This window comes from Acomys russatus, chromosome 1, assembly GCF_903995435.1.
Source record: "Acomys russatus chromosome 1, mAcoRus1.1, whole genome shotgun sequence".
Taxonomy (NCBI): domain Eukaryota; kingdom Metazoa; phylum Chordata; class Mammalia; order Rodentia; family Muridae; genus Acomys; species Acomys russatus.
The window spans coordinates 118,951,276-118,970,025 of NC_067137.1; the positions used below are offsets into that span (position 1 = coordinate 118,951,276).

Below are 18,750 nucleotides of genomic sequence, written 5' to 3' on the forward strand. Positions count from 1 at the left end.
GTGTTATTAATTGTATTTTCTGTCTATTTGTGTTGCCTTTTAAGAGTAATTTTGTGCTGGGCATGGTGGCACACACCTTTAATCCCAGCACCCGGGAGGCAAAGGTAGGCAGATGCTGTGAGTTTGAGGCCAGCCTGGACTACAAGTGAATCTAGGACAACTAAGGCTACACAGAGAAACCCTGTCTGGAAAAAGCGAGAGAGAGACAGAGACAGAGACAGAGACTCAGAGAATGAGAGAGACAGACAGAGAGAGACAGACAGACAGACAGAGATGGAGACACAGAGAATGAGAGAGAGAGAGACAGACAGACAGACAGAGAGAGAGGGAGAGAGAGAGAGAGAAATTTTGTATCCCTTGTGTTACCATAACTCCTTGCTGTTTGAAAGTCTTATTTTCATTGTAACTAAGAAATAAAACAAAATCTTCTTTTGAGAAATTTTTAGTGGAGTTTATGGATGGATAGATGGGTTTGGTTAACTGAAATCACATCACAGTTTTTTGGTATTATGCACATTTGACCTAGAGCTCACAGGTCTGCCTACTAGGATTAAAGGTGTATGCAACCACAGCTGGCCTTAGCATTTCTGATGCGGCGCTATGCTAAAAAGCTTTCTGCATATTTTCAGGGATGTTTTGTGTTTTCATCCTTCTCTTTGAGCATTTATGGTGACTTACATGTCACTTTGAGCATGCTCTTTCTTACAGAGTAGGGGGAGAAAGAAACTGAAAAATCTGCCTCCCTGTAATTTGTAAAGCTTTGTTTTCCTGAGCCCTGCTGAGGAAGTCTGAGTCCAGAGATTCTTAGACACTCAATTAGCCTGCCTCAAATCCATCGCCTTCCTGGATGCCTTCCAGGCTCAGTGTCCATGGGGAAGAGCAAGTGTTTTGAGTCTTAGCCCAGCACAGCGCACGGCCATGCTGCCCATAGTCAAGCAGCTTTTCACTCTCCACAGGAGACAGGGGAAGTTCTTCTGACTCCTGAGCTACAGATGGCTTCCCCACTGGTGGTGGTGCAGGCCTTTAATCTCAGCACTGGGGAGGCAGAGGCAGGAGGATCTCTGTGAGTTCGAGGTCAGCCTGGTTTTATAAAGTGAGTCCAGGACAGCCAGGGCTGTTATACAAAGAAACCCTGTCTCAAAAAACCAAACCACACAAACGGCTTTCCCCAGCTAACAGATAAGGGGTGAGGTAAGAGCCCAAGATCACTGAGCCTCTGGGGCTACTCTAAACCCGCTGCTCACTCTGGACCCGAGTCCTGGAGCCTTTTCTGTTCATTTATTTATTCATCTGACTGTCTGTCTATCTTCTACCCATCAGTCCATTTATTTATTTGCTTACTGATTTGTTTATTTGAGACAGGGGCTCTCTATTGTATAGCTCTGGCTGTCCTGGAACTTGCTCTGTAGACCAGACTGGCTTCAAACTCTCAGAGATCTTCCTGCCTCTGCCTCCTAAGTGCTTTGATTAGGTTAAAAGTATTGTTTAAATTTTTAGTTTCACTGTTAATTGGGACTGGAGAGATGGCCTAGAGGCTAGTTAAGAGCACTGGCTGCTCTTCCAGAGGGCCCATTCAATCCTCAGCACCCACATGGCAGCTCACAACCGTCTGTAACTCCTGTTCCGGGGGATCTGACATCCTCATCAGACATACATGCATGCAAAACACAGAACCAATCCCAAAATAATAATTTTATATACTGTGGAATATTTAGAAGACACAGAAAAAGAAAAAGAAAACAAAACAAAACCAATAACTACAACAGAAAAATCTCACCTTTCCTGTTACTAAGAAACAGCTGCTTAGTGTTTTAACATGTCTCTGTGTTGTCCTGAACCTGAGTGTGTCTCACATTGTTAATACCTTGTAAATGTTTCTTTTAAACAACCCTCCCCCCCCCTTTTTTTTTTTTTTTGGTCAGACAGAGTTTCTTTGTGTACCTTGTCTGCCCTAGAATTATCTCTGTAGACCAGCCTGGCCTTGAACTCAGATCCCCATGCCTCTGCCTCCCAAGTGCTGCACCTCCACTCTCCAGTTTAATTCCTTTTAAGAAAGATTTTATTTTAATTTTATATGTATGAATGCTTGTCTGCATGTATGTTTATGTACCATATGTGTGCCCAGTGCCTAGGGAGGCCAGAAGAAGGTATTGGATCCTCTGAATTGGAGACAGACAGCTGTGAGCCACTGTGTGGGTCTTGGGAACTGAACCTATGTCTTCAAAAGCAGCAACTGTACTCAACTGCTGAGCTATCTTTTAACCTCTCCCCCCCCCCCACCTGCGCGCGCGTGCGCGCGCGCGCACACACACACACACACACACACACTTTTGAGATGAGGTTTCATATTGTAGCCCAGGCTGGCCTGGAATTCACTGTAGATCCTAGCCTTCTTTGTGTGTTACCTGGACACTTTGTTTTGTCTCTGTATTTACAATTACCTAACTTTTTACCATAACCAAGTATAGATATATTGTACTTTATACATTTAAAAAGAAAACAAAAATGGGCTGGCAAAATGACTCAGAGGTTAAGAACACTTGTTGCTTTTCCAGAAGACTTGAGTTCATTTGGAAATTTATTTTTAAAGTGTGTATGTGTGTGTGTGTGTGTCCGTGCCCTGTCATGAGTATGTGTATGTGCAGATGAGGCCACAGAGGCCTTAAGGTGATATAGATGCCTCTGGAACTGGAACTATAGATGTTTGGTTATAAGACGCCATGTGGGTGCAGGGTACTGAACCTGGATCCTCAGGAAGAGCAGTGGGTATTCTTAGCTATGGGAGTCCTCTCTCCAGTTTACTTATAGCTGTGTGCAGATTAATGGTGTTTCCATAGACACATACACCATGCTCCAGATAGATTTCCATTGCTTGGACCTCGTAGCCATCTTATTCCTCTCATAACCATGGTGATGCTGGTATAAATGCACCTACTATGCTGCTAGATTTATGAGCAAGCAGCGTAGACAGTTACATAGTTTACACGGCAATGAGAACAGATCACTGGTTAATTTAAAATGTTTTCCTTCTATCAGCTGCTTTACACATCTCATGGTTACTGTACTTCTTTGTTGCATTATTTTCTCTGTGCCCAATATAATGTCATTTTTCTTTATCATGAACCTAGGAGCAATTGTCTGTGTTTCTCTCTCTGTCATAGTCCTTGTGTGTGTGTGTGTGTGTGTGTGTGTGTGTGTAGTAGGCTTTTGTGCCATCTGAGTGTGTGGAAATATACTCTGGTGGTTACAGAATGACAGGATAGACTAATGACTTCCTCAGAATCTACTTCAAGGACAGGGTAAGAACCACATGATTGCATTTTTTAAGACTAACTAGAATTCATAGGTTAAGGAGTAACCTATGAATTCTTCTTTTCTGTTTTAAGAAAAAAAGTGCTTTTGAGGGCAAGTTTTAGGTGCATAGCTGTGTTAAACCCAAAGTGGAGAATACCCGTGTGCACTAAAGCCTGCCTTGCTGGGAAGATCTTGCACCTGTGAACTTGGCACCTCTCTGTGAGTGCATTATTACCAGCAGAGTGTGCTGATAGTGGAGCTCACGGCAGTGTTGCTCTTGTAAACACTGTTTCCACCATTGTCATTCAGAATAGTTCACAGTGCTAAGCATTATTTTTTTTCCCCCCCTCACTCTCTCTTCCTCCTCCTTTTCCCCCCAAGCCTATGGTAACTATTGATTTTATATTGTATTCATAGATTTGCCTTTTCTAGAGTGTTATTGAGCTGTAATAATCAGCAAAGCCTTTTTAGATTTTTTTGTCTGTTTGTTTGTTTCAAGACAGGGCCTCACTGTGCAACTCTGGCTGTTCTGGAACTCACTATGTAGACCAGGCAGGACTCAAACTCAGAGATTTGCCTGCCTTGATTAAAACACAAAACAAATTCTTATTACATCTTCTTTTGTGTGTGCATGTATGCATGCGTATGTTTTGGTGGGGTGGGATGGAGTCAGGGTAACTGGAGTGAGTACTCTCTCAAGGACTGTCAGATTTGACTCAAGCCTGTCTTCCAGCCCAGATAGATTTCTTTCAGTTAGAACTATTCATCCTAGGCTCCCCTAGGTCAGTCTTTGTCTCTGTCTCTGTCTGTCTATTCAAGACAGGGTTTCTCTGTGTAGCTTTGCCTGTTTTGGACTCCCTTTGTAGACCAGGCTGGCCTTGAACTCACAGTGATCCGCCTGCCTCTGCTTCCTGAGTGCCAGGAACCCCCAGGTCTTTTTGAGACCTAGTACTGGCTCATTTATTTGTGCCAAATAATACTACATTCTTTCCCCCAAAGGGTTACTTTGAATTATAGGCCTGTGGCTGGAGCTGTGGAAGCTGTTGGAGTTCTTAGCAACTTGAAGTGTCATTCAGCACCCACTAAAGTGCATGGCAGGAATGTATTCAGTTTATTTCACCTATGTCAAGTCCATGCACATGTCTGGGCATGGCATGTATCTTCTATACATGCATGTTTGTCTGTACACAGTGTGTGTCTCTACATGCACATATGTCTGAACATAATGTATGTCTATACATACACATGTGTCTGTGTGTGGTATATGTCTGTTCATGCGTGTGTCTGTACATGATGTGCACATGTGTGTCTGTACTCTTGATTTTTTTTTTCTTATTCAGTAGCATTTTCATTCTTTTCCCTCTTCCAGCTCACACATTTATTCTCTTAGGTAAGCAGACCTGTGCGTGTAGTATGTTGTTGAGCTTGCTATGAACCTGAGTTTATTTTGTGAAGTTGGTTTTTATTCATATTTATTTGGGGGGGCAGTTTTACATGTTTGGTGCTGTGCTAGAGGTAAAGGATTTGGGAAGTTTATACTCCAGTGGCAATGATGAAATGAACTTTTTTTTTCTTACCTTTTATCAGATGTTTGTAATCTCCAAGCTAGTTAGTAGTCAATTTAGGACTAAAGCTCAGGTCTCTGGACTACATTTACTGCACACATCTGCTTTCATGTGCTACTTTGGTTAATCAAGTATAATTACGTACTTAGAACATTACTGATATTTCATAAGTTGCTTTGGGTTGTGTCTAACTAAAAATCATTTAGTGGGAGATGCTGCCTGTGGGATATGCCTAGAAATGTGCCCTGCAGAGACACAGTTGGAGAGGTTTAAGTAATTCTTAGGAGCATAGACAAGAGCCACGGAGTTGAAACAGTTCTCCATTAGTGAAGATAAAAAAAAATTACTTGATGAAACAGTGGTTTGATATGTGAGGGACAAAGGTGAGAGTGTCATATGCAGCTTGACATGGTGTGGTGAGAGTTAAAGAGCAGCAGCCTGTCAGGCTCGAAAATGCTCACTAATTGGAAGGAAGACGTTTGAGCCTTAACCTGTTTTTGGTCCCTTTTTTCTTCTTTTTTTAAGATTGCATTTTGGGCTGGAGAGTTGGTGAAGTGGTTAAGAGCACTGGCTGCTCCTCTAGTGGACATGGGTTTGATTCCCTATGGCATCCACGTGACAGCTCACAACAACCTGTAACTCCAGCACCAGAGGGCCAGGCACCTTCTTCTGGCTTCCATGGGCACTGCACCCACATGGTGCACAGTCTTAATTCAGACAAAACACTCATACATAAAAAATAAAGTTTTTCAAAAATTGCAGTTGTTCCAAGTGATGGTAGCTCATGCCTTTAATCCCAGCACTTGGAGGGCAGAGGCAGGAGGAGCTCTGAGATTGAGGTCAGCCTGGTCTACAGTACAACTTCCAGGATAGCCATGGCTACACAACAGAGAAATCCTGTCTCAAAAACCAAATGCGTTTGTGTTTGCACCATGACACTCACGCGGTGGTCAGAGCGCAGTTCATGGGACTTGGCTGTCTTCTACCACAGGAGTTCTGAGGGCTGAGCTCTGCTATCAGTCCTGGTGGTTACCCCTCCTACCTACTGAGCCCATCTGCAGCTCTCATTTGCTCAGCTCCCCCTCCACTTCTTTCTGGCAGGCTCTCTCCCTAGGGAGCTCTAGCTGGCCTGGAACTCTACAGTCCAGGCTGGTTTTGAACTAACAAAGGCCCACCTCTGCCTTCAGAGTGCTGAGATTAAAGGCATGCACCACCAGGCACAGCCTCCTTTTGCTTATTAAGATAGGGCTTGAAAGAGACAAACTGGAATTTGGGCTACTTAAGAAGAACTCCTGAAGCAAGAGATGTCTCCAGGGATGGCTGTTGCTCCTTGACAGGTGAAGTGAAGTGAAGTGACTTTGTACTGTTGCACATTTGTCACGGACGGATGGTCCTACTCATTTATGCATGTGTGTGTGCTTATGTGATGATTTTAAAGTTCTATAAACATGAGGAAAACTGGTACAATTATAAGGTATTAAAACCTTACTGTTAATATACTCAGTTGAAAAAAATTAACTCTCAGGGCTGGAGAGATGACTCAGTGGTTAAGAGCACTGTCTGCTCTTCCAGAGGTCCTGAGTTCAATTCCCAGCAACCACATGATTGTTCTTAAGCAACTATAATGAGATCTGGTGCCCTCTTCTAGTGTGTAGGTGTACATGCAGGCAAAACACTGCATACATAATAAATAAATTCATCGTAAAAAAGAAAAAGAAAAAAATTAACTCCCAAGGACAAATATACAAGATGTGTGAAATGTAAAATATTAAAATACAAGGTAAATGAGGGGTTTTTAGTATTAGCTTCTTGGTTGATTGATACACTTGCTCTGATGAGAGCATCTGACAGCAGGTAACATTTGTTTCTTGCTGGGGACCTGGGTTGATTCCCAGCACCCACATATGTTTGCAGCCAAGGTGGAGTTGACACCTTTTTATGACCTCCACAGGTACCAGATATGCAAGTGGTGTACATACATATTATGCAGCCAAAATACTTCTATACATAAATCTTTAAGACTCATCCTATTGGCTGGGCAGTAGTGGCGCACGCCTTTAATTCCACGCCTGGTCTACAAAGTGAGTTCCAGGACAGCCAGGGCTAAACAGAGAAATTCTGTCTAGAAAAACAAACAAACAAAATCATCCTGGTGTATTACACATTTTATGAACTCTATAGTGTTGAATGGTTTTTGATGATTTATTCTTATTTGCTTGTTGGGGAGAAGGCATAGAGGCTCCCTGAAGCTGGAGTCAGAGGTGGCTGTGAGCTACCTACGTGGTTCTGGGGACCTAACTCAGGCTGGAGTCAGAGGTGGCTGTGAGCTACCTACGTGGTTCTGGGGACCTAACTCAGGCTGGAGTCAGAGGTGGCTGTGAGCTACCTACGTGGTTCTGGGGACCTAACTCAGGCTCTTTTGGAAAAGCAGTAAGTGCTCCTGAGCATTGACCCATCTCTCCAGACCCATTCTAAAGTAATACATAGATACACTGTACGTATACCCAATATCTAGATACATTTTGAGTAATATCTACTTAAGTTATTCCAAAATATGTACTGGGATCAGTCTGGTGGGACGCTGTCCTGTGAGTGATGGAATGTACCCAGTATAGTTCTGTCCCTAAAATGCAAAATGACTTTCCAGTTTACAGTGTGTAAGGTAAAAGCTGCAACATAATCTCGTGTCGTGTGAGTAGTATTTGCCCCTGTGACCTTATTCAGAGTTCCCTCGTTGTCTGGAGTATAAGTTCTCTTCTCCCAGGTGTCCAGTTCCTTAGGTGCGACTGCCAGAGAGGCTTTTTACTCCCTGTGAACCGCTCACTGTCTTACCTCATTGATTTCCTTCCTTCTCACTGCCCAGCGTACTATTTATTGTGTGTTCGTCACTGTACTATAAGACTGAATGTAGGAACCTGGGACGGTTAGTCTGTCTACTTAATTCTGTTCTCCCCTTGGCATGTGGTGAGTGTATAGCAAGCACTCAGTGTGGAGATGGCAGGAGTGTGGAGATTCCTAAGGATACAGTTGAAATTCAAGGTTTTAAACTATTTGCTATGTAGCTTGGATCATCTGAAATCTTCCAGGCGTTTGTTTGTTTTGTTTTTTTCTTCCTTGTGGTCATTAGTTTACTCAATATTTTGACCCTGCTTTTGAGATACCATACTAGTTTGGACCTGACGGGCCCTGCGTAAGTGTGGCTATAGTCTGGTGGGAAGCTGCCCTGTGAGTGATGGACTGGACCCAGTACTGTCGTGCTCTCTCCTGTGTTCTAGAAGACCTAAGCAGAATGGACAGAGCCCTCCTGGGCAGAGCTGAGTGCCCTGCAGTGGTGGACACTGTTACCTGTCTGTGCTTCTTTTGCTTCTGCTTGTCAGTATGTCTTACCTTCTCCCTTCTGCATTTGGGTCTCACCTGCCTAGTTAGAATTTGCTTATCCTTTCTGTCAACAGAGGAAAGTTACTCTTAAGTTTTTACTACAAACATTATCGCCCAAACATCCTTTGACCCTTTTTTTTTTTTTTTTTTTTTTTTTAATTTTTCATCTCATCTGTTCAGCTGAGAAGTCAGTGCCAACTAATCTTCTAAAGTGGTCAGACTAGTTTAGTTTACCCTTGCTACCAGAAAAGGGTGGAAGGCATGTGCTCCAGATCCTCTACTGCAGTTGGATTTGTGCATTGTAGACAGTCAGTGACTGTAACCCTGCTGCTCATACCTGAGAATTGTGCTACTTTTGTTAGGTGTGATGATGACTCTTTGAGGTATAAATATGTTTATACTTTGTTTGTTTGTTTTCAAGACAGAGTTTCTCTGTGTAGCCTTGGCTGTCCTGGACTCGCTTTGTAGACCAGGCTGGGCTCGAACTCACAGTGATCCACCTGACTCTGCCTCCCAAGTCCTGAGATTAAAGGTGTGCACCACTATGCCCGGCTATGTTTATACTTTTAAAAAGCATGCATATATAGGGATGAGATTAACTGGGATATATTTTAAGTTTTTCAAATAAAATGAGTTTGGGTTCAACTAGTCAGATTGGACTGTGGACAAAGAATAAATCATTGTCGAGAATTTAGCTTACTTTTCTGTGGTTACATAAGAGAATATACCACTATTAGCAAATACACCTCAATATTTAAGAGATTAGGCTATAAGGTGTACAAATTGTTCTCAAACGGTTTTGGGGCAAAGTACATACTTACATACAAGTTTATTTTTATTATTAAAAGTAATTGATAATCTGTCATCCTTCCATATGGATATTTTTTGTTTGGGGAGATTCTGGTGCTCACACATGCTAAAAGTATATATTCTGTTGAGGACTTCACATTAGCCTTACACTGTGTAGATTATACCCACTTGTGTCAGCTTGCTTTCCAGTCTCTTCTTTTCTCTGTACTGCTGTGCACTATGGTATCACACTGCATACCATAGTTTTTATACTCTTAAATTTCCTGCTATTAAAATGAAGTAGATTAGCTAAAATGAAGTAGATTAGTGCTGCACGCTATAATCCCAGCACTTGGGAGGCAGAGGTAGCCTACACTGTAAATTTTTAGGCCAACCTGGTCTGCATAACGAGTGCCAGGACAGCCAGGGCCACAGAGAGAAACCCTGTCTCGAAAAACAAACAAACAAGAAGAGGGGAGCAGGGGAGAAAGAAAGAAAGTAGTTAGGTGTGGTTATTCGGGCCTGTAATCTGGAGGCTGAGTCAGGATTTTGAGGTCAGTTGGGCTACCTAATGAGATCTCAGCAAGCAAACAAACAAAACAAAGCTGGATATAATGGCTCATGCCTGTAATTTCAGCAAATCAGAAGGCCTAGGCAGGAGGATTAATATGAGCTGTGGCCAGCATGGTCTTTATGGGCAAATTACAGGCCAGCCTGGGTTACAAACTGAAATCCTGCCTCAAACAGCAATAAATAAATCTCAAACAAAACTATACCACCAACAAAAATGAAGACCTGAATTTTGAACTTTTATAATTGTTAATCTTGTAGGTTACTTTACTTAGCCAAGTTCCATTCTCAAATGTTTTGTGTGTGTGTGTGTGTGTGTGTGTTCTTCTGGTTTCCTTACTATAAATAACACTTGAATGAGGCTGAAAGCATGGTGTGTTGCCATGGACTCCTTTCACTGTGGAGTGAGTGGACTGCCTAGATAAGTGTCTTCATAGTCCCTTCTTCTTTGGCACTTAAGACAATTACAACTAATTGTTTGAATTATTTCTCTCCTCAACTGTAAGGAGAATTCCAGAAGAACTCAAATTGTCTAATTACAGCTATAGGAGGAGTACTAGCCATAAAGTAGACTGGAGAGATCTGTTGGGGAACTAATTTGATGTACAACAAACAGACTGGTTTGTTATAGATGGTCTTGGTGCAGCTGTGAAGAGCCTGTTTCTCTAGCAGTGTGTGTCTGTACAGGATGAAGAATGAAACCCCACAAGATTGCAGCATTGAAAGTGGTAGGGCTTGTCATAGACTGCCCCTCACTCCCTTCAGCACATTCTTAACTTGTCCCCTGTCCCCGGAAGGAATAGGCAAGGACAGGAAGTGACTTGGGTGAAGCATGTTGTGGCAGAACTTCCTGAATGATGATGCAGCTTGTTTCCCTCACCATCCTGCCTGGCTTCCATATACAAGGCTTAGAGGCTGATAAGCCACTCAAGGCACTGGGATTTAGAGACTGAAACAGTTTTCTGATTGCCATGTCCTCCCTGCCTAACGCCTAGTCAGAGGTGGCCTTGACATGAATAATTTTTTTATTTTTTATTTTTAGGTTTTTGAGACAGGGTCTCTCTATGTAGCCTTTGCTGTCCTGGACTTGCTTTGTAGACCAGGCTGGCCTTGAACCCACATCGATCCACCTGCTTCTTCCTCCCAAGTGCTGGGATTAAAGGCATGTGCCTGGCTTGACATGAGTAATTTTTAAAGTAGTCTCTAGCCATGAAATATATGCATTAGGAGCTGGGCAGTGGTGGCCTAGGCCTTTAATCCCAGCACTGGGGAAGGCAGAGGCAGGCAGATCTCTGTGAGTTCAAGGCCAGCCTGGTCTACAGAGCTAGTTCCTGGACAGCCAGGCTACACAGACAAACCTTGCCTTGAAAAACAAATAAGAAGAAGAAGAGGAGGAGGAGGAGGAGGAAGAAATAAGTACATTAGGCACTGAAGGTATAACTCGGTGGCAGAGAATTGATTTAACATAGAAAAGGCCTGCATTCAATTCACAGCACTGAGGAAAGTAACATAAAAAGTATATTTCTTACCTAGAAAAAGAGCTCGATGGGAGAGCATTTGCCTAGCATGGGTGAAACTGTCAGTTTGATTGCTAGCTGACAGAATTGATTTAATAGTTGTTTACATTTTTTAATTTTAAATATTCTCTTAATACTCTATAGAGGACTGAAGAAGAGTCTCTTTCTTTTCTTTTCTTTTTTTTTTTTTTTTGTTTTGTTTTGGTTTGTTTTGGTTTGTTTGTTTTTTTTTTTTTTTTTTTTTTTTTTTTTTTTTTTTTTTTTTTTTTTTTTTTTTGGTTTTTCGAGACAGGGTTTCTCTGTGTAGCCTTGGCTGTCCTGGACTCACTTTGTAGACCAGGCTGGCCTCGAACTCACAGCGATCCGCCTCCCGAGTGCTGGAATTAAAGGCGTGCGCCACCACGCCCGGCTCAAGAGTCTCTTTCTTGTTCTGTAGTTGAGCAAAGGATTCTACTAGCAGGTGCTTAGGCGAAGCCAAGGTCTTTGACTCTTTCCCTTATAATCTGCTATAAGGACTAGATAAATGGTCAGCTTCTATCTCTGCCTTCCTTTATTCCCACTCCTGTCTTCCCTGTTAAGGTCATGCAGATCTTGATTCTTTCTTTGGATTATTTCATACACAGCCAAGTTACACATGGAAATCAATAAGATTGTTTTGAGTATTCAACTCGAATTGATAGGTCAGGTAAGTTTATTTGACATGGAAGAGTTAAAGGGGTTTTGCATCTTAACATGAGATCCATCCTTCCTTCCTCCTTTCTTTCTTCCTTCATTTCTTTCTTTCTTTCTCTCGAAAGGTTCTTACATGTAGCTTCGGCTGTTCTGGAAATCACTGTGTAGACCAGGCTGACCTCAAACCCATAGATCCACTTGCCTCCTGAATGCTGAGGTTAGAGATGTGCACCATCACCCTCAGCCCTAGTCTATTAACTCTTACACTGATATGTAAACTGAGTTCTAGAAAAGAGGACAGAATTATCTAGTTACACAGTTCAGATCACAGTAGAACTTAACACGCATGGTCTTGTAATGAATGGATCAGTCGTTTCTTGTCTCTGCCGTTGTTGTATTTACCGATTGGCTGGGAAAGGGGTGCTCTGTGCAGTGGGGCTTTGTTTTATAAGGCCATAGTAAGAAACAGCATGTTCATCTTATTTCCGACTTGTTTTGTGCCCATTTAAAATAAAAACTCTTACAGGAGTCAGATGTTAACTGTAGTAATGCCCTTGTCCACCAGGTGGCAGAACTGCTGTACTTAAATGTTCCTTTTGCTTCATTTCTTTAATAATAATAAAAGGCAATGCCATGGTATATAATAGCATGCATGCTCTGTTATGCAGGGAATTGAACCCAGAACCTTGTGCACACTAGGTTCTATGGAGTAACATCTTCAATTTTGTTACTACACTCTTTAAAAATGTTTGGCATGCTCAATTTGAACTACGAGAGGAAAATTGCCAATGCAAAATTGTGGCTTTTTTAAAAGCTCCACTAAGACCATAAGGTTTGTCCTCAACTTACCTCTTGGTGTCAGCCTACCAGTCTTTGTAGACTATTCAGGATCAGGTTTTCTGAATCTGCAGTGTCTGGGGTAGGGGAGGGTGGATTGCGATTACGATAGCAGCTTCCACCTGCCATCTTTCTCTTTTGCAATTGAATTGGAAACACTTATTACTTGTACTAAGGACATTGTTGCATTGGATTAAAAAACTAATAAGCACAATCTAAGGCATTGTTTGTTATCTGCCTTCAGCCTCTATAAAGTTCTTAAGTCGTGGCTGTATTTTCTTACTCTGTTCAAGATACAGCAAAATTGTGAGTGCCTTGCCCCTAAAAAGCCATGGACTAATACGGTTTGTGTTTTATGACCGTCATGGTGCATATCTGTGACCATTAGAATTATATCAGATGGTTTTCCATGTTTGTCAAGTAAACAGCAATTGCATGGTGCTGTAGGGGTGTTTTGAGCAGAAGAGTTTGCCCACTGCTGAGTCTATTGCTTCTGACCTGCAGGTTGGTGTCAGTCTACCGGTCAGAGGCAAAGGCAGGCCTCATCTCCCCTAGAGTGAGCAGGATGCACTGGGGAGGCTAGTAATGCATGTGCCCAGAACAGGAAATTATTGTGCTGATGTTTTCTTAAGCTTCGTGTTCTTTGTTAAGAGCCCTACCTAGTTCCCTGGTGAGACTCTGCACAGGACTCCTCACTCCCGTACTGAGATGGGCTCTCTTAGTCTTTGGGCAGAATCAGCATCACTGTGACTGAGACATAGAAGTATTGGAGAAGTCCTCTGAGCCCTCGTCATTGGAGTGTCAGGGAGCCTGCATTTCTCTTTTCCATTTTATCTACGTTAAGCTCCTGGGTCCCTTTTGTTTTTATGAGAGTACAATTGACTTTCTTAGATGAAAAGCTTATTTTCACATAAGCTAACCATAACAGAGTTTTTGAATAATGCATGTCTCCTGTTTCAGCACTTTGTACTAGCTGCTATCCTGTGCTAAGTAGAGTGGGTGGTAGGTGTTAAAAGCAAAATTATAGCTGGGATATCTGGGTGTAAGACAGTTCTAGGAGAGCCAGGGCTACATAGAGACACTGTCTGTCTGTCTGTCTGTCTATCTGTCTGTCTGTCTCTCTCTCTCTCTCTCACACACACACACACACACACAAACACACCTGTGTGTGCGCACACGTGCATGAGTGCTCATACTAACTATGTAACTATTCCCCCCCTCAGGTGGTGTGTGCCAAGAGAGTCTGTTGGGTGGATGGAGAGCAGTGTGCTGAGTAGAGCATTGGAAGAGGGGGCTCAAGTAGCCAGGAAGCCCCACCACTGACAGCGGAAGCCAGTGGGTGAACTGTGCTCATTTGCCCAGGAGGAGGATGGTGGTCACCACGTTCTTTGTTGTTGTTTTGTTTGTTTTTGTTCTGTGTAGCCCTGGCTGTCCTGGACTCGATTTGTAGACCAGGCTGGCCTTGAACTCACAGCAACCCACCTGCCTCTGCCTCCCTAGTGCTGGGATTACAGGTGTGCACCACCACACCTGGCTGTCCACCATAGTCTTACCTCAGCAGACTTGCCAAGTGGTATCTGTGTAAATCTTTTAGTTGGCAGAGCAGAAGAGGTTGGCTTTCTAGCGAGAGAGGAAGTCTGACTAAAGCAGAAACAAAGAGCAGAAAGTAGACTGGTTTCCTGGGAAGAGCACAGAGAGCGGAATAGGAAAATAACTGATTCATTAACCTCAGGGTATTTGAGTTGGTGAACGTGAAAGCAGAGGCACTTGATTCTCTTAATGGCTGAGCAGTGGCCTGCTTGGGAAGTTTGGCTGCTCTAGGTGCACTACCTTGCACAACTCCATCTTAGTTTTCATTCTTTTGGTCTTGGGTGTGTATGTTCACACTCTTGCAAGTATGGAGGTCAGAGCATAGCTGGCTGCGGTTGATTCTCTCCTTCTATCATGTGGGTCCCAGGGATTAAACCATTTGTTAGGACTGACAGCAGGTGCTACTACCTCAGCTGCTTTGCCAGACCCAACTTAATGTTTAAAACCCAGTCATTTGGGCTCCAGTCTTGGAGGTAAATCCAAAATGATAGTAACCAAATTTTTAATTAAACGCTAGGTACACTAAAGTTGCTAAGGAAGCGTTAAAATGGCACATTCTGGGGCCAGACCCTGCTATAAAGCTGTTGCCAGAAGTTTCAAGGCCAGCCTTGACTTTGTTGCCCGCAAGCACTATATCAACAGAGGCAGAGCCTGGATTGGGTCCTGACCCTTCATGAGCACAGCTGACCTTTTGGGACAGATGCCACCAGCATTGACTTAGCAAACCGTCTCAGCTCTGTTGGATTTCAAGGGTAATGGCTAAAAATCTGTTGATTGATGCGGAGCAGGTTCTTTCACAGGTGCCAAGGCTCCTCATGTTCATTCACTCATCACAACTCTAGAGAACCTGGTGGACACACCAGAATGGCGCCTCTAAGTAGCTGTGATGGCTGGCCTGTTAGAGGCAGCCTGCTCTGTGTGATGAGCTACTGCCTCAGACAAACAAAACAATCGCTGTGATGGATTATTGTAATTTTTAAATTATAAAATATTTATATTTATATGTGTGTGTGACACATGTATGGAAGGACAGGGACTATGACAGACTAGAAATGGGAGCCAGATTCCCACTGTTCCCAAGTTGGAGTTATAGCTAGTTGTTTGCCATCTGGGTGCTGAGACTCAGGTCCTCTGGAAAAGTATCTGGTACTCCTACCTGCTGCTGTCTCGCCAGCCTGTCCTCTTTCCTTTTACACTAAAGAAGTTCCTAAATCCTAGAAGATACAAGTTGAAGCAGAACTTTTTAAAAAGTGTTCATAGTCTCACCATGTGGAGATGGGTTAATATTTGTATATTCATTTGGGTGTTTCTCTGGGGGATTTAGATTCACACTAGGGTCATATTCTATGATGCTGTTCTGTGATAGCACTTGAGCGTGACAGGTTTTGAAAGAGACTTGTCAGCTCTGGTAGGTCCAGGCTTGCTGTCCTCAGGCTGCTCACTGCTGGTCTCTGTTTTTCAGTGGATGAGTACATCGCTATCGCCAAAGAGAAGCACGGGTACAACATGGAGCAGGTAACCGCACGTTTCCTGTTGTTGAAAGCAGGACTGCCACTGGCCCAGTCAGGGTTTTCTTCTGTGTGTAGAGTATCAGACTTACTGAGTGGGCATAAGGTAATAGATAGGAGCTAGTTTGGTGCTGTCATTGGAATGTGTGGTTGGTATCTCACCCTGGCTGTGTAATGTTGTACAGAAGCTGGCTGTGTAATGGCTGATGCTCCAACTTGACTAACCACACCCAAGAGAAACGCACTAACTTGAGGTCGCTGTCTAGAGCTCTCAATTGAGCTTTTCCCTGTAGATGAACTTCCCACTTTTCTTTTCCTCTGCAGTCACTTTTGTACGATGGAATAAGTGATAGTGACCTTTACAAACAGTTTGCCTTCTGGCTGTCCCCAGCCTTGTTGATCTTGTCTGGGATATTTGGCTGTTCTTTCCTCCCTGTCATAAAGTTAGCCTTTTCAGCCCATCTCCAGACAAGACGCCCATAAGATACCTTAAGGAGGGGGAACACACACAAAATCACCTCTAGAGCCAGTTTTTCAGTGAGCTCAAACAGTACACACCAAACTACTGATAGAGTGTACATTACAACAGAGATGGAAGCACTTTGGTCAGTACACAGTTGAGGTGTGGGCCAGGCAGTGGTGTTACACACCTTTAATTCCAGCACTTGGGAAGCAGAGGCAAGTAGATATGTGAGTTCGAGGCCAGCCTGGTCTATGGAGCAAGTTCCAGAACAGCCAGAGATACAGAGAGAAACCCTGTCTCAAAAAAAAAATCAAACCAAAACAAAAAAGCACAGAGATTTGAAGCTTTGGTTATTTCCATCCGTAGCAAGGTAGTAACTGTCTGTACCTTATCTGTAGCACTACTGAGGCAGCTGCACATGTATTCCTACAGTAGCTTGCATGTAGCTTGTAGGAATTAGCATACATACGCGCGCGCTAGCATACATACGCGCGCGCGCGCGCGCGCGCGCACACACACACACACACAAACACACACACACACACAAACTACCATGTTTTCCATGTTGGAAATCTCTGATGAACGCTTGATCTCTGACACATGACTGATTGCTGTTCTGATCACAAAGAAGCCAGTGGCCATTGTTGCTTGAACCTCATTCCTTTCCTGGCTGAGGTAAAGGGCCAGTGCCCCTCCCTCTTGCCTCTCCGTGTTTCTCTTCTGAGAGGCAGACATTAAAGATTAAGACAATCAAATGGAACAACATGTGAGGAGAAAATCAGAAACTCTGTACATGTTCAGGGACAGAAATAGGCTCAGAAAGATCTAAAAAGTCACACATCGAGCTGATCCTTGGTACACAGACAGATCAGTTACGAAAAGTGCAACCAACTAGGGCAACGTACCACAGATGAAGCAAGCATCTTATCATCACTGCTAATGCATAATCAACTCCAGATGTCCAGTGCAACAGAGAACTCACAAAGCATACCTCAGAGCCAGGAAGTATGGCCACTGCAGGAAAAGCCTTTTGTGAGTTTTTCTGGGGAGGCACGAACTTGCCTGTCAACCCCAGTTAAAGCACTAGTAACAGAGTAAAGAGCAGTTCCACCCAAGCCTAGTGAAGTGAGCCAGTGAGTGTGCCCGAGGTACGTCCAGGAGCAAGAGCTTGCTAGTTGTATTTCTGTTGCTGTGATAAAATACCCTGACAAAACCCAACTTAGTAAGGAAAGATTTTATTTTAGCCCAAAATGACAGGCACCAGTTCATCACGTAGGAAAGGCAAGGCAAGAACTTAGAAGAGATAGTCACAGCGTATGTACAGGAGGGTCAGACAGAAGTGAACATGTGCTTGCTGTTTGCTTCTTCCTGCTCAGCTGGTTTCCCCACTCAGAACCCCTGCTAAGGGGATTGGTACCGCCCATGGTGGGCTTGGTCTTCTCACACCAAGTAACCAGTGTAGAAAAGTCACTCCTTGAGATGCTCATCTCAGGTGAGTATAGACTGTGTCAACTTGACAGTAAAAGCAAACCATCACAGCAGGTGACTCAAAAGAAGCAGCATCACTGAACAGCCCACCTCAACATGAATGACAGCTCACAAAAGCTGCATCTCTGGAGCTTCCTGTGTAACTTTCAGGCACCTTGACAGTTCACAGTCTTCTCTTCCTAGTAGTCCTTACTGTGTGTATAACCTGAAATGGGGGCACTGGAGGGTGCGATGGGTGAATCTTGTAACTTTTAGGAACTTCCTGAATCTCTGAATCTCAAGGAGGCTTCCTACAGGATAGAACTTTTCAATTCTGAGAAATTGATACACAAAAAGTTAAACCAACAGATACTGTTTTTGAAAAATACCTGTCAGATCTGTTACACACACACACACACACACACACAGACACCTGGTACTAGAACCTTGAACATGTCAGGCAGTGCTCCATCACTGAGCTGCATCTCCACTGTTTAACCAAAGACTTTAGTTAACTTAATAGTGCTCAAAAAAGGTCATTTAATAGTAGGCAGATCAATGAATTTGAATATAGGACAATTTGTTTTATTGTTTGTGGTACTGGAGGTAGGGAGCCAGTATGTCCTGTATGCTATGCTGAAGAAGTATTCTACGTCTGTACTCTACTACTAGCACAGAAAAACTTAAACTTAGTGAGTTTGAAGGGGTAAGGGTAATAAACAAGAGTGAGCAGAACTCAGGGGTCCTATGGGGCATCCTCAAAGAGAACAATGTAAGTTTTAGGGAGCTTCAGGAGAAAATGGAAAGAAACAACAGCGAGATTTTGAAGAGAGAGGGGGAGGTTAGACCATCCTGAAGTTGAGAAGTCATCTAAAAATAGCTCAGCATACTTCAAGATGAGCTCACCCACACCAAGATTCAGTATGAAGTACTCATGCCAGGTAGGTTGGTACACGCCTGTAATTCCAGCACTCAGGAAGGCAGAGGCAAGTGGATCACTGTGAGTTCGAGGCGAGCCTGGTCTACAAAGTGAGTCCAGGACAGCCAAGGCTACACAAAGAAACCTTGTTTTGGGGGCAAAAGAAAAAGAAACCCTGTCT

General features: G+C 43.3%; 1 protein-coding gene across 1 annotated transcript in view; it reads left to right on the top strand.

Annotated features, from left to right (window-relative positions):
• The window catches only part of Rcor1 (REST corepressor 1), an 83,896-nt gene that overhangs the window by 41,214 nt on the left and 23,932 nt on the right, over nucleotides 1–18,750 (top strand). Inside the window, exon 4 of the mRNA XM_051151603.1 lies at nucleotides 15,675–15,727. Within this exon, the coding sequence (XP_051007560.1) occupies nucleotides 15,675–15,727 (53 nt within the window). The remainder of the gene's footprint in view (nucleotides 1–15,674; nucleotides 15,728–18,750) is intronic.